This window comes from Syngnathus scovelli, chromosome 4 (assembly GCF_024217435.2).
Source record: "Syngnathus scovelli strain Florida chromosome 4, RoL_Ssco_1.2, whole genome shotgun sequence".
NCBI lineage: Eukaryota > Metazoa > Chordata > Actinopteri > Syngnathiformes > Syngnathidae > Syngnathus > Syngnathus scovelli.
This window is the reverse complement of record NC_090850.1, coordinates 21,584,333-21,601,402: the sequence shown is the minus strand read 5'-3', so window position 1 is coordinate 21,601,402 and position 17,070 is coordinate 21,584,333. Positions and strand designations below refer to the sequence as shown.

Genomic DNA, 17,070 nt, shown 5'->3' with positions numbered 1-17,070 from the left:
GGATATTATTTTTGTCATTTTGAGAATATGTTTTGTACAGGGTTAGGGTTATGGGTTAGGGTTATGGGTTAGGGTTAGGGTTATTGCCACTAAAATATAATGTGGAGTCAAAAATAAATAAATAAATAAATGCGATGAATGGATGGATGAGTAGATAAATTGACAATCTGATATCTTGACAGTCGAGAACCAAAATTCATCATCCAAGTCGATGCTGATACCTTCACAGTTCATAGAAGCGTCCTCCAGAATTCCGGAGTTGAAAAAAATGGATCGACCAGTAAGTCAACTTTTGAATGATCTCCATGTCGGAGTGACAAACACAATCATGTTGGCTGACTTGCTTTGATTCAGGCTCGAAAAGTGGAACGTCACCTCAAATTCAGTGCGCGAACAAATCGGTGGCCATGCATGAAAAGGAGAATCTCGGCCGTTGCGTCTTTGTGTGCTCCTTCCATGCTCCATTCAGTCTCTGACTCTTTCTCCAGATATTTCTGACTGACATTTTTTTAATCAGTACAGTCAAATAAATTACAGTGTTTGCCCTAACCCTGCCAGGCAGAAAGCCAGGCGGCCATTTGCAATGTTAATTTTCAAAAGTCCGTTGCAGTTCAAATTTGAGACCAACTGGCTTGCCCGAAGCGCCATTTACGCTTCTTTCTCCCATCGTGCTTATTTGTTTGTTGATTTTAGGTGAAACCTAAATTCCATTAAGTCCCCAAAATGTCCTCCCCTTGTCCAGAGCTTGTTGTCATTCCAGAGACCAATACCGTATTCCCCTTCCAGGTTGTAAACCTCAGTCCGGTCGTGTCATTTACTCGCTGTAAACGATATCTGACCAGATAAATGATGTCACTGTGAGGATTTCTTTCCCATTGACACAGCTTATCTGTGTCTCGCTGTCGCTGGCATTTAATTGCACTTCATGTGTAAGCGCTGGAGGAAATCGCATTATGAGTGCCTCTTCCTGCTGTTTGCGCCAGCGGCGTATTCCATTCCACGCTGCTCGTTTCCATAGCTGTCCTTCAGACTTCCTTGAATGTCAGCTGCTCAGGGCATCAGGTTGCTGTCTCAATTATAAGTTGAGAATGCTTCAGTCGGGATGGAGATCTGTGCAAACGGCATGCTGATGGCACTTTGGTGGCGAGAGAGGACAATGGTGGTCGGGCCAAGGACGAGCTATCAGGTGATGTAATTGAGACAAATGATGTCTTATCTAAATTTTTGGAGTGGTTTACTTTACGTGCAGGCAGTGTGGGGTACAGTTCACACTTAGGATCATTGATATTCAAAATTAACGTGTTATCCTAATATACATATATATATATATTATTATTTTTATATATATATATATATATATATATATATATATATATATATATATATATATATATATACTTTTTTTTAGTTACACAAGTTACTGTAAAAAAATTAAAAACAAATATTTTTTTCCAATTTATATATTTATATATATATATATATTATTATATTATATTTATATTTATATGTTACTGTAAAAAAACAAATATTTTTTATTACAGTAACACTTTTTTACAGTTGTCTGACACCATTTTACAAAGTCCCAATCCATTTGTTTTTTGTTTTGTTTTTTTACAGTAACACAAGTTACTGTAAAAAAATATATTAAAAAAAATCAATTTTTTTTCTAATATATACATATATATGTTTCTGTAAAAAACCAAATATTTTTTATTACAGTAACACTTTTTTTACAGTAACAACAGTTGTCTGACACCATTTTACAAAGTCCCAATCCATTTGTTTCTAGCAATTAAAAATTCTAACAAGCTCACAGAACGCCAACTGCCACTTAGCATTCACCATCAAGTGGAAGTGCCATTAACTGCGTCGCGAGTGCAGCAGTGAGTGACGTTTAATGACACTTGAATAGGAATTGTATTTTTTTTTTAAATTCCTCACAGCTGTACTATTCATGAAACAAAACAATTAAAAAAAATACATTACAAACATTTACGCGGAGTGAAAATCCATAAATAGCCTTTTACCCCCCTAAATAAAAATAATTACTTATATTGAGTCAAGAAATGTTGTCTTCTATGTCCTATCAAAAGCTAGCCAGATAATCGGTAAAGTAACTAAGTTACATAATGGCGTAAAGGTGAGTGTGTCTGTCTCCAAAATGTCTCTTCCATGTTGAGACCATTTATAAATCCCAGAATAAGAGCACTGATGTTCTAGTGAAAGTGTGGCCGCCTGTAAAAAAATAAATAAAAAATAAATCCCCCATGCTGACTAAATTAAGGGGTTGGTTTTCCATTTTACCAATGAGCACTCCCCCATCGGCCGGCGCCCAGCAAAACTCATGATTGTGTAATTTCCACAAATCTCCTTATGTTGTTTTTGAGTGCACCGATTCACAGTTGACCTCGCAGGAATCGAGTTTTCCGCAGTGGTGCGAGACTAATCAGCCAGGCTGACCAAGGAGATGGTCCTCAATCCAAGGTCAGGGGGTCGTACGAGGATGCTGAGAGTGCCCTTTTTAAGCACTTGCAAGCGGAGAGTCATTCGTCCCTGGTCTTGTGGTCTTGCTGGTTCAACAAAACTTTATTTGACTTTTTAAAATAAATGTGTCAATTTAAAAGGAACATAAAATACTAATTTATGTTCTGATGCTTTCATGTTCGAGTTTTGTTTTGGTTGCTAGCAGGCATGTCGGATATTTCAACAAACTCAAAAGAACATTCTGCAAAATGATTCATGGACACATCGTTGTCATCCAGAAAGATTGGAGCTTTTCATTCATCGATTGCAGTCATCTATAATCGTAAATTTACAAAGCCCGATGTTTCAACGGCTGAGCTTTCTCCAAGTTTCCGAAAAGTTCCTACATCATCGACTGAGAACAGAGACGCAAATACAGCTCATTAGGAATCTTCAAACACACTCGGAGGTACATTGCACATCCACAACAATTAGAACAGAGACAAAAAAATTTAATGACACCAAAATAAAACTTGACATGCTATTTGCATTTGCTTGCTCAGCCCGTCACTCAGTGTTAATTATCACACGATGACACCAATTAATCGTTCACATCCTGCTTTATCAAATATTTATAGGATGTCTCATTGGTAAGATTTCAAACGGTTCTATCCCAGACACATTTTTTGTGTCTCTTATTTAATTTTTATGAATTATTTTCATCATTATTATTTATTAATGTAATTATTTTCATTTTATTTTAATTTTTGGCACTACACGGTGTGCAAAGAAATTGGGTTACCGTCCCACATTGTGATTAGCCTGAATGTGTTTGTCCTTCAACTCAGCGTATGTCCTGGTGATCCTGCCAGACTGTAGAGGTCCTTCAGGGAGGTGAGAGGATGGCCATTGATTTGGTGTTGGCTGTTCATGACACTTTGGAGTTCCCTCCCTGTGTGGCATGGTGGTGCTGGCAGTGCATCAAGATGCTCTCAACGGAGCGTCGCTAAAAGACAGTCAGCGGCGGAGAGTCCTTAGACAGGCTTGAGGTGTCTGATGCCCGGAAACCCTCACACGTTACACCAGTACACGCTATGTCAATGAGGAATTTTTCTGTCAACTCGTTCGCTACCATTGACGGCTATAGACGTCAAATATCCATTTGAACTGGACTGGCGGTGAATGAGTTAAATTCATTCTTTTTTGCCTTTTAGGATTATATTTGACTTATAATATTATCATATTTTGGAAAAGTTTGATATGTTGGACCTTAGTTTCTGTTGTCATGTCATTACGCTCGTATTGTTGCTATGCCGATTGTGTCTTATTATATTTTATTTATTCACTACGACTCAAGTCATTGAAAAGGGGCTTATACATCTGTGTTCTAAAAGAAATATCAATTGTGTGTGTGCGTTGGTCTGTGTGTGTTTTCCGTGTCACACTCTGCCAGCTTCAATTATCACACTGCATAATTGTCGAGTGAGATTAATTTCAGTGTAAATAAAAATAAAGAGGGTGACAAAGAGAGGTCAGTGAAGAAGGGGAATGCAAATTGCCCGGGCAAATCCCTCCACTGTGCATCAAGAAGACACACAAAGCAACTACAAAATCTTTAAATGTCAATTCACAGCAGAAAAAAAAAAAAATAGTAACAGAAAATGATGCTTGTATCGCCTGTTCTTCATTTCTATTTTGCAGGATGATGCAACAGTATTTGGAGACATCAAACTAAACTGTGATGTTCATGCTAACAGATAGCGGCACGCTATCGACATACAAAGGTTATCAAATGAGTCATCATCCCAGTAGGATGAGAACTCGTTTTTTTATTAACCTCTACGCGGGAACTGGCACGTTAGATGAGGTCTTATCCTTCTAAATTGCTACATTGATACACACAAACCTTCCTGCCCACACACACTCACATTGACACAAAGGGGTGGAAGCATCAGACACACACAAGCCCTATCGTGTCTTATTTTTAGCTATTCTCCAGTTGTGACCTACATCACTGCATGAATAAAGCAGGAGAGATGTGAGAATGAGCAGGGGGAAGGCAGACGTATCCTACCGAGTAAAAAAAAAAATCCTTCCAGTTTGCAATGACAGTTCCATTTCTGTCAGCAGCCCGTAAAAAGCGGAGCAAACATTGGATACGATAAAATATTTCATAAAATATGTTACTATGGTAGAAAAGTGAATAAATTCCGAAATATTAGTAACCACACCTAAAAAATAGGTTTGAAACAATCGCAATCCGAGCCTGAAGTTAAATGACCATTTTAAAAAAAATATTTTCTGCGACTTCCCACATTTGATTCATCTCACTTATTATCGCTCCACAGATCTAAAAGAACATTCTTTTTCTTCCCAGATATTGATGAATGTGCAACCCAGATGCACTACTGTCAGTCCAACACGGTGTGTGTCAATCTACCCGGCAGCCATCGCTGTGACTGTTTGCCAGGCTTCACCTGGGTGGACCAATACTCATGCACAGGTAGGTTTACAGATTATTTTGATTGTACGTTGGAATGTAGACTAGAATTATTAATTTTATTGAAACCTTTTACCTTTCCTTGACTCTGAAAAGTTTAACCATTCAGTTGTTGAAACTTTCCAAATGGTGTGGAAACATTCTTGCTTAGTTAGTCATCTAAAATGCTCCACTCGTTTCTGTTTCCACGACCTTGTAAAATAATGAGCTGGGACCTTCCGCACTGATTAACCAGTTGCTGAGGTGACCACCAAACATGTCCAATCTCACCCCCACCCTCTCTCAATAAATACTCCCTTGCGAGAATCCAAAGCCAGACTTCATTCGATCATGCTGTACGCACAGGGACGAATGACTCTCCGCTTGCAAGTGCTTAAAAAAGGCATACTGTCTCCCGTGTGGTTCTTGCAAAAATACGTTTTCCAGAACCGACTCACTCTTGCACCCTATGCTGTGTGCGGATAAAAAGAAAAGCAAGCCCGACAGTTTCTATCACTTCTCCACCTGCGTGCTAATTGCCTTCAGGTGCTGCAACAGCAGGTAGGAGCTCAGAATAATAGCCAGAAGAAGTGCAAAGCAACCACCACGGCTACCTTCACAAAGGCGAGGGACAGCCTGTAGTGTCATTCAGACGTGGTGCTGAAAATTGGCGGTATCATGCCTCGGCAAGTGCGATGATGAATTATTTGTTATCTAAAATTAAAGCCTGCAGAAAAATGAAAGGAATTGATTTTCATGAATGTGTTCGTTACAGGCTGCCTGAGCCCGTATGGTTATAAGGAAGTAATGGCGGTCATTCAGCTTGTCCACACTTGTTATGCAATCGAAATATATCGTGACGTCTCAACAAAATGGAGAATGATCAACAAATAGTTTTATTTTGTCCTCATGTAATACAGACGATGACCTGTTGTTAGGTCACGGTGCCAGTTTAGAGCGGATTGTTTGTACAATCTTCTTCATTATCGCTTTTTTTTTCTGTTTTTTTTTTCCCTTTTAGTGTACTTTAATTAGCTCGGACTTGGCAGACACGCAGGGACAAGCATCCGTGGACAATCAATCTATTTTACAGCTTGTAAAGTGTCTTGAGCTGCTGACTCGGAGCAGGAAAAACACTCAACATGTGCTCCTCAAGATAAATCCTCTTGCGTGCACTCGAGGTTTTCATATGTGCGACGTGGAAATAAAAAGCTCCAGTAATTGGTCCATATGCGCAATTCTATGTACTTACCATAAAAAAAATATATATATACATATATATATAAAAATATACAAAAAATAATAGTATAAAAAGTAAAAATAATAAATATATATAAAATATAAATAATGACAAATGAAATAATAAATAAAAATAAAATATGTATTATATGTAAATATATATATATATATATATATATATATATATATATATATATATATATATATATATATATATATATATATATATATATATATATATATATATATATATATATATATAAAGTTAAAATAAAGTTGAACAATAGTATGGACTAAAAAGATGTATACAAAAATAATAAAAGTATAAAAAGTAAAAATAATAAATATATATAAAATATAAATAATAATAAATGAAATAAATAAAATAAAAAAATATATATATATATATATATATATATAAAACATACACACACATACCCCTCTGTTCAGAAATAATTTTCCTTTATATTAAAAAAAACTGCATGGTTCCTCTGAGATCTAAAATGCCATTGGACATTATCTCGTGCTCTTTCTCTTTTATCATCTGCCTTGCTTTGGGGGCTGTCCTTTGTGCTGACAGTGCCCCGTAAACAATAGGAAGCTGCAGTAATTGTGGTTCCACTTGATTTCACCTCTATGGAAGCAGGCAAGCAGCTCGGGGGAAACAGGGAATGGACAGAGAAATCAACGCAGTGTCGGGGAATGCGAGCTTCTGCACATTGTTTGTCAAAATGCCACAAAGCTGCGGTCACATAAATTAATATCACTCACAGGGCATTGTTTCTTCATTCGGAGTTTATCTCAAGTTATTCGGATCAAGAATTTAACGTTAATTAATACAGCCCTAATTTGACCTGCGTCTGTGGGAGGGGAGCTGCCTGGGCACTGGTCCCCCCTGAAATATGCTTTGGGTTTTTAAAAAAAATAAATATATATTTTCAAATTAATCCAACTGCTGTGATGCCTTGGCCACCCTACGGATCCCCAAGGAAAAAAATTCTAGCTCCGCCATTGCAGGGAAATACCCCGCAGCCTCGTCAGGGAATTTGATTCCATATTTGATTCCGTCAATCCACAGTTGCACATTTCCACTCGGCGATTAGTTATTTATACAAAGTGAAATAGTGTGGTTATATTTTAGAATTGTAACAATAAATAATGAATTGGGTTTGGAATATACAGCTTCGGCCAATTGGCATAAGTGGCAACGATGAATGGTGTTTACACTCAGTTTTATGATTCAGTGCAGGCTGAACACAAATGATTTCCCTGTGGAAGGTCATTATGAGCCCGAACTTCACGTGGATAACAGCTATGTGCCATCTGTGATCGAGGAAAATGTCCAGCTCCCGCGGTGTACTGTATCTTATGATGGATTTTACAGTCGTGTTCCGCTTTATGCAAATGTCGAGTTTAATATTTACTCATAACACTGACACAACGGGATTCCATTGTTGTCTGATTGAAACAAAATGACATTTAACTGCTTTGGGAAATATTTTTTATTACTGAGAAAAACATTGTATACTCAGTAATGTTTAAATGTCTTATATACAGTATAAGCTAACAACAAACTGATAAATAACTAGCTTTGAAATCAGAGACTAGTGAAAACTGTTCAAATATTTTAAAAAGATGAATGTACCGTAATTTCCGGACTATAAGCCGCACCGGACTATAAGCCGCACCAGCTAAAATTCAGGGATATTTTTGTTTTTTTCTTACATAAGCCGCACCGGACTATAAGCCGCACGTGCACATGGGTTTTTTACAAAGAAAGACAGTACACAGAAAGCCGTAAAAATCCATAAATACGCCGCGCCGCCATTTAAGCCTCAGGGTTCAAAGTAACCTTCTGAATAAAATGCATTAAAAGTTCACATTCATTACAACTTGTTTTTGGTGAGCAAAATGTCAGAAGAATTGAATTTAAATGCTGATTGATTGGGTTTTAATACAATGCAGATGGTCCAAACAGCGCCACTGCTTTGTGTAATCTCTGAGTCACATGGCAGAGAAAGAGAAAGGGTTTAGAACCCTTTGACGCAGGTCACCTAGCATGCATTCCTACTAAAGCTCATAATAGTCACAAGCAACACAGCCAGAATAAGCAGCAGCCATAGTAGTGTTTCAAAATAGTATTTTTGTTGTTGTTTTTTTCTTCAAGATACCGCACAACAGTGGTCCACAGCCTTTTTACGAGTGTATAAAAGTGATCACGTCATCACAAAAATCACGAAAAAAATCTTATATAAGCCGCACCTGACTATAAGCCGCAGGGTTCAAAATTTTGGGAAAAGGCGCGGCTTATAGTCCGGAAATTATGGTAGTCATAAAAATAGCAATTTTTCTATTTTTTAAAACTCAAGACAATTTGTAATTTTAGTTTTGACTGAAGTCAATGCAAAATTTGTCTTCGCGGGCCACATAAAATGATGTGACGGGCCGTATGTTATATCATATGAATAAGGAGCTGCTATTAATTTTGGTCATGCCTTGTATATTGTTTGACATTCCGACCCTGGAAGCCCCCCCCCCCCCCCCCCTGCAGACACATTGGTTTAATGAAAATTTAATCAAATCCAATTCCAATGATACATATAATGAATGTCGAGCTCAGGTGCGACAAGCACGGTAACCTTGGCAACCCTCCCTGTATACGTTAGCGTTTCAAAGATGGAGGTCACGTTGTAAGGCTGGCAAAGGAGCAGTCATTTTAATAAACCCATCAAACTTGATTTGAGCAGGAGTCATGTAAGTTTTCATCAATTCATAATTGTCTCTGTAGAAGCCAGTGTTTATATTTAGCCTCCTCATAAAGGTTTGATGCAAAATTTCTTTTCCACTTACTCAAAGGCCGTCCACAGTGATTTCTGTCTGCGTGTTACACCGCTGTGCGGAAAGCTTGATGTTGCGCTCTCTGGAGAGCCATTGATTCCATTTCCCCTTGGGTGAATACACAGAGACGTCAAAAATATAATGCACTGTGCATGTTTACTGACAGGGCACATTAATGAAACACGCTTTTCATTAATGTACAAAACAGCTAAAGCATCTCCGACGTGGCCCTGAGCTGCAAATTCGTAGTGTAGCAAATTAAAGATTGTAAATACTTTGTTTGGACTCCCAGAGATTATAATAAGGGAATGGAAACAACAACATATCTTCATTTGCAACAGAAGAAAAAAAACAAAACAAAAATGTTGCATTTTAAGAGTTTTAGAGAATTACAGCACACTTAACGCAACTAATGCAACTTCCTGGTTGAAATCACTCAGTATATATTTTTTTTATGCAAATGAGACACACATCACACAGACATTTTAAAAGAAGAGCAGCTGACTATTTAGTATTAGTATTTAGTATTTAGTTGTGTAACTACACTAAGTGGGACATACAGAAAACATAAATATGACAAATTAAACTTGCAAGTCAAGGCATCACTGTGTAAACCTTCAGGGAACACTTTAAAGTATCTACTCATTCCTGAACACAACCAGCTTTCCATGCAAAGCAGCTGTGCGAGGTGGAATTCATTGACTGCTGGGGTCTGCAGAAAATTACCACTTTAACATGGAGATTGTTATTACACATTTACTGGACTTAATTTCATGGAAATCCATGCTCCCTCAGCTAAATACTGCGACAACCAATCAATATCGTTTCCCCCTGTGACCCCCGGACGCAGCTCAGCTCTCGTCACATCAAGGTGAGCGTCAAGGCCGAGCTAGAAAATACATCAAATGTAATAAGAACACAATTGGGGGCCAGTGAAGGAATCCTCGCATAATAAACTACGAGTGAAGTTGTCTTAAAACAAGACCCTGAATCACAATGCCTCCCCCCCTCCCCTTTTTTTTTTTATCTCAGCATAGGGAGCATTCATCGGGAAGACAAAAGCTAAATTATTTCAGCTAGCTGCTGCGGGGCGTTCAGCTTGCCACTCATTAATTAAGGAAAATGTATTAGTCATGACTTCCAAAGCTGCATATTCATGAGGAGTGTGCGCCCCAAGGAGAGGGATGGCTGCCTCAGGAGAAAAGAACATGTTCAGTATTTAAAGACTTTGTTCGGATATAAGGAAATATTCTCCCACCGTTTCGTATAATAATCTGAAAGTGTTCCATATTCAAATTGAAAATCAGAAATTAATCTGATAAATTCAAGCATAAACACTCGAATGAACGAATAACGTATTTAAAATCGCGTTATTACAATTTGTCATGCTATTTTAATTATGCAATTAAGGATATGAATAATTACGCAATTTTTTTTTTTTTTTTACCCTATTCTGCATATTACTTCTACATCATGCCGGCCCCCAGGTCGTTCCCACAACAGCTTCATCAGATTGTCTCATTAGTGGAACACGTTCATGTGTAACGTGTACATGGACTGCAGCAAAGATGGAATCGCTCCAGCGGCTGGAGCTGACAGAAATTGTTGACTTTTGCTTTCAAATAAACTCCGCTCGTACTCAGTATTGCAAACGCTAAATCGACAAACCCGTTATCTCGTTAGCATAAATCATAACACAACGGGCGGATACGACGCTTAGATGATCAAATGAATGAAGGACGACTTTCTTTTTAAGGTTTAAAAAGTCAGGCAGCTTGACTAAAGCGATGTCATATTGCCGTGTTAGATCTTCTTAATTCTACTCCAAGGATTCTCTTTTTACCGAAGCGAGATTGATCTTCCGTCATATTTCGGATCCCCTGGCTAGCTAAATTAGCTGTAATACTTCTCACATGAGCTATATCTCTCTTCCAGAACATGATGAGTGTGCCAGTCGTCAGAACTCGTGCGATGAGAATGCGATCTGCACCAATACCGTTCGAGGACATCTGTGTAGCTGCAAGCCGGGCTACGTTGGGAATGGCACCATCTGCAGAGGTAAGTTCCTCCCTTCTGTCATGTCAACCAATTAGGAGTGATCGGGTGTCTTGTAGTAACATCTCTGACTGTCTGGTTCAGGCCTTCTGCTTATCGCCTTACCAGGTCACAGATTTTTTTCCCTATTGGTAAAACTCGATTTTTCTGGCATCCCGTGAACTTATCGTAGGTTCATCGTCTTTCCCTGATTCAATTGTGCGTAAAACTGCCTACACCGGAGCCACTAAACTGAAAAATACACTGTTTTCGTTTTTTAGTGCACTAAAGTTGGGTCCTTGTCAAATCAAACATGGAATCTCTTGAGAAATAAAATTTCTAGTACAAGAGAGACATTATTTTATGACAGCAAGCGTAGATAACCTGGTTATGTTCTGCTATCACTTTTTATTCTAGAGCAAAATATGTACTGATATAAAAAGGATCCTGCAGTTAAATGTGTTTGTAAATAAGATATGAATGGCTTGATATACATTTTTACAACATGCAGGAAAAACCACGAGTCTCCAAAGGAGACCTGGGAAAGCGAATTTTAATTGACATGGTAGATGTGGACCTAAAACTCATTTCACACATACTGTCACATAATGGGAAATATATTTAAATGTCTATGCTGGGAGAATTACACTTGTCATAAAAGGTTTCACTAAAACAGTTCATTCACATTAAAATCACAATTAAAAAAATCACATTGAAGAATAAAAAAGCACTCACGAGGCTTTAAAGGGATTTTGACAGTCTTTATATGTGCTGTGTTTAACTACCAAATCGGGCAATAACAAGCTCACAAGGAGCCTTTCGTGGAATTTTATCACGTTGCACTTGGTTGTCATCCAAAGATGAAAGTCTCATTAATTAGGGTGTGATTCCACAAAATGCGTTCCGTCATGGGACAGTCAGCGGTTGTGATGAATCACCAGCTGTTATTCTTACTGTGCTTCTTAAACACAGCTGAGATAATACTGTGTACTCAGTCGATCAGTGTTTTTTTTTTTTTTTTTTTTTTGGGATGAGCTCATCATGATAGCAAATGACAAAACGTCCTCGACTAAAGCCCCAGGTGTCAAACTCGTTTTTGTCACGGGCCGCATCGTAGTCATAGTTTCCTTCGGACGGCCATTATGACTGTCAACGCCTTATATTTAATATATACAGTATAAACTGATTGATTGATTGATTGATTGATTGATTGATTGATTGATTGATTGATTGATTGATTGATATCTTTATTTCGAACATCCAAAACAAAAAAAACAAAAAACCACACTCTAAAGTGCCACATATAAGTCCATACAACAACAAACAAAATATAAACCAACAAACAGAAAAAATACATAAATAAATAATAATAATAATACATAAGTAAATAAATCAATAAAGAATGCTCGAAAAGGAGTAGGAAGAAGCATAGCTTTTTAGATTCCTACCCCTTTCTCACTTTATCCATTAAACCAATGATTCAACATATACTTCAACTGATGAAGAACTATTTTTGAAATCTAGCAAAAACTTCAAATATTTTAAAAAGAGGGCCACATAAAACGATGTGGCGGGCCGTATCTGGCCCCCGAGCCTTGAGTTTGACAACTACAGCCTACGCTGATGTCACAAAGGCATTAAGATGGGTAGCAGGCTCAACGCAAGTCTTGGGACAGATCAATGCAATTTATAAAATGCTTCTCATACATTTTCTCCTGCTGGAATGTCTCCAAGCTCATATATAAACATGGAGGCAATATACAGTCTGACTCTATCGCTAACAGCGCGTTTTTCATGCTGGGAGTCATTGGCAAAGTATAAATGAAGGAGCAGAAGATTAAAAAGATGGAATTACTGTCGAGAATATGAAATATGGCGATTTACTCATGCGTGCTAGTGACAAACACTATTTGGAGTATAATGTGGATGAGTGGATGTAAAAATTACCCACTTAGGGTCAAAAAAGCTCTGACCTGCTGTTTGGGTCAATTTGACCCGACAGTCTGAGTCAATTTTTCTTGTCCGTTCATTTCCGAGTTGTTTTTGGCCCAACTGTTTTCCGAGTGTACTTAATGATAACGTCCCTAAAACTTCCAATGACTTCCTGTCCTATTCCGGCCAATTAGTATTATTCAAGAAAGGAGTTGGAGGAAGTGGCCTCTCCCCCTCCCCCCCCCCTCCTCCCCCTGAGATCTCATTACTGTGTGAATGTGACGGTGTTGGCCAATCGACCTGTGCCTCCCATTTCATCCCGCTCATACATCACTGCATCCCCCGTAGGACGGAGGGAATTAGTCTGAGTGCGACTGCTGCTCCTCTGTCTGTCGCCGTTAATATTAATAGGAGCAAGAATCGTGTTTAGCCAGCCTTGAGCAACGTGTCCGCGGCCGGCGAGCTCAAGTCAGGTGTCAGAGCCAAAAATGTGTCATTAGAGGAGCCAGTTGAAAGCTGTGCAGGTGTTGCACGTCAGTCTTTTTAGAACCTTGGAAAAAAAAAAAAAACTTTCCTTTGTTGCTACCTAATTGGATTGCTAAGGGGAAAGACATTTGGCAAGAATAATTTTGTCATTGACTCATTTTTTTTGTATTTTGGGGAAGAGCGTGGGCTGCTATTTTTTCTTTTTCTTTGCTAAGTGGTTTTATGTTGAGGATTTTTTTCTGAACTCAAACTGTGCCCCTTCATTATAGGAGCATAGTTTGGGACTTTTTTTTTTCTTTCGCCTTCCCTTTCCATGTTTTTTTTTTAATCTAACAAAATATGTCTCCCCCTGTTGACCAATGTTTTTTTCAAACATGGTACTCATCGATCGAAAATATTTGACAGCGATTGACTGTATCTAGCTTAGCTGGAATTGAGACAAAATGAGAGGTTAGGACACTACATCTTTTTTTTTTTTTTTTTTTTGTCGTGGCTCTCTCTGAAGGTGTCGCCTTTGTGTCAATTGCCATTTTATTGAGTCACAAGACGATAAATAGGCCACAGCAGTTCCACGGGAGCAAAGCAAACAATTATAGATCGGCATTGTCTCGGCGTCAGCCTAATGATCGTCCGCCTATCGTATAGCTCGTGTCGTTTGTTGAATAAGCCAGCTAATCGTGTTCATGGCCCATTTCATCTCCAAGAGCTGCTCTATACAGACCAAAGCGCTTGAGTAGCATCAGGAGACAAAAGCGTGATCCTTTTCTTCTCGCATCCTCCTACAAGGGCTAATCACAGAGGAACCATGTTTGACAAAAGATTTGTGAATTCTCAAGGGAGGATGTTTGCTTTAGGAAGAAGGTGGCAGGAGATAAGTACGAAGGCGGGAGTTGATGGCCGGAGCCTTGATTTCCCTTACAAGTGTGAAGGATTTAATTTGATGTTTACATAATGGTTGTTCCCCCTCGACTCATTTTAATACAATGTGCCGCAGCTTCTTGGCTGTGCCAGAGGGCAGTTGTGTTTTATTTTAATTGCGCCAAGCGGTGATTAATTGTGGACGCAAAAGAAGAAAGTACATGTTTTACACTTTCTGGCAATTAGCATACGAGGCAATTATTTTTTTGCCAGTGCCTCGCTGTGATGACGATTTTTGCTTGAGGAGCACACGTTTAAATGTCTCTCTTTATATTCTTAACCTCTCTCAATGGGGATTTTTTAAGTGTCAACAGTTTTTTTTTCCTCAATTTATCATTGTCTGTCACTCTCACTGCATGATCCATCGTTCATCGTGACCATGTGCTGTCTTTTGGTATGACAGAGAAGCTTTTTCTCGAGAGAAATAATGAACGCCGTGCACACTACGAATTTCCCTTTCCTATTTGCCGAACAAAACGCAAACAATCCAATGAGACTATGAAAGGAAACGTACCGTATTTTCCGGACTATAAGTCGATCTGGAGTATAAGTCGCATCAGCCATAAAATGCATAATAAGGAAGAAAAAGACCTATATAAGTCGCGCTGGAGTGTAAGTCACATTTTTGGGGAAATGTATTTGATAAAATCCAAAATTTATAATATAGCTAGAATAGAGGCAACAACAGGCTGAATAATTGATCGAAATCGTCATCACTTTTAAACAACTCCGCTAACTCCGTAGGTAGAAGATGCGGCACTTCCTCTTCTTCGTGGCTTATGTCAGACTCGTCAGTTGCAGTTCCAATTATTCCACAGGCCTAGAGCGCCCTCTTGCGGTTTAGAGTGAAAATAACATGTGAAATGACATAATAATGTGTTAATAATTTCACACATAAGTCGCTCCTGAGTATAAGTCGAACCCCCGGCCAAACTAAGAAAAAACTGAGACCTGTATATACGGTAAACAAACAAGTCAACACAATCTCCTGACCGATCAAATGCATCTTGGGGTTTGTGCATCCCTCCTCCAGAACCTGGCAGCATGTGCCATGTGTAATTCCCACACAACATCATGCATCTCAGCAGTAAACGGCGTCTTATCAGTGAAAGAGCAGAGGGTGGCGAAAAGTGTGGCGTCAGCGACCTCGGCGTGTGTGCGCGCGCTTCAATAATGGATTTGGACGTAGGGATTCGTTGATCCCGCTCAGCATTAAGTTATGAAAGCTCCTCACATCCGAGTGCCAAGGGCGTCCCTGTTCCTCCCCTCTTGCTCCTCTGATAGCTTCTCTGCCCCTGTGACTCTTCCACAGATTGAAATAGATTAAATCACCCATACGTGATGGGAATGGCGAGTTTCACAATGAATGTTTAGTCATATGCAGATTTTTAATAGAGGCCGTGAAATTATTTTTTTTCAAATGTTCGTTGTCATTTGTCAAATACTGTAACTTCAAATTTCCAAAGCTCAATTTGCCAAACTTGACAAATTGTGATCCGTTTTAAGATTTATTTTCATTTTAAGAATATACAGTATACGATGGTAAAATGGTTCTCAAGAGTTTTGCAATAGAAAATGGTCCCAAGCCAGTTTGCTTGTTCTAAGGATGGATGGATGGATGGATGGATGGATGGATGGATGGATGGATGGATGGATGGATGGATGGATGGATGGATGGATGGATGGATGGATGGATGGATGGATGGATGGATGGACGGACGGATGGACGGATGGACGGATAGATGGATGGGGATAGATGGATGGGGATAGATAGATAGATAGATAGATAGATAGATAGATAGATAGATAGATAGATAGATAGATAGATAGATAGATAGATAGATAGATAGATAGATAGATAGATAGATAGATAGATAGATAATCAGCGATTACATTCATCATGAAAAAAAAAAAAATCCTCGTCTGCTTGCGTGTTTTCCGTTCCCCTGTTGATCATTAATAAATAGCTTCTGGTGTCATCTCACTCTAACTCATCCATCTGGTTACAGAGGCAAGCTTGCAAAACCATCTGCAGCGGATTTCATAAACATCAAACAACAAGCTCACAAATGTACGTCGAGTCGATTGTTGTCAAGCAGAAGATGACAAGCCACATTATCCCACAAATGCCTGTTCCTTACAACAGGGCACCATTTTAAATAAAGTATCGCGAAGATTCATTTCAAAAAACACATTTCTTAAGCGTAAGCAACCTTCGCCATTTTTTGGCGGAATTTTCAAATGTTTTCATAATTTCCTACTTGCTCAAGGCAATCCATCTTTAAGGTGATTGGAATATATGGTGGAGTAAAAGAACTCTCACTCAAAGCACAGTGGGCGTAATAAATTGCTATGTCAGAGGTATTGATCATCTGCTCTCACAACCCGCCGCGGATGCATTATGATGACAAAAATCATTCTTAATGCAGCTTTAATCTACGCAGACCGTCTAGCGCAGGTTTTTATTGTCAAGTAAGCAGGGTCATTATCTGGGATGTTGTGGATGAAGCTCAACACAAGCGTTTGTAGCTGAATATATTTTCGTGGTGAACCTTCCTAAAGAGCCCACTTTGGTTGAGGCAGTTGACCTACGCCGAACAAGGTCATCAGTGAGGTTTACAAGCTAACTCTGACCTTATTTCGGAGCGGTCTTTGTTTCCAAAGGCTGTTTGTCCCTCCAG

General features: G+C 38.8%; 1 protein-coding gene across 1 annotated transcript in view; it reads left to right on the top strand.

The window, feature by feature from the left end:
- Positions 1 to 17,070, top strand: part of LOC125966678 (protein kinase C-binding protein NELL1) — a 98,063-nt gene that overhangs the window by 67,093 nt on the left and 13,900 nt on the right. The window contains exons 14-15 of the mRNA XM_049717061.1: positions 4,841 to 4,966; positions 10,955 to 11,077. Of these exons, the coding sequence (XP_049573018.1) occupies positions 4,841 to 4,966; positions 10,955 to 11,077 (249 nt within the window). The remainder of the gene's footprint in view (positions 1 to 4,840; positions 4,967 to 10,954; positions 11,078 to 17,070) is intronic.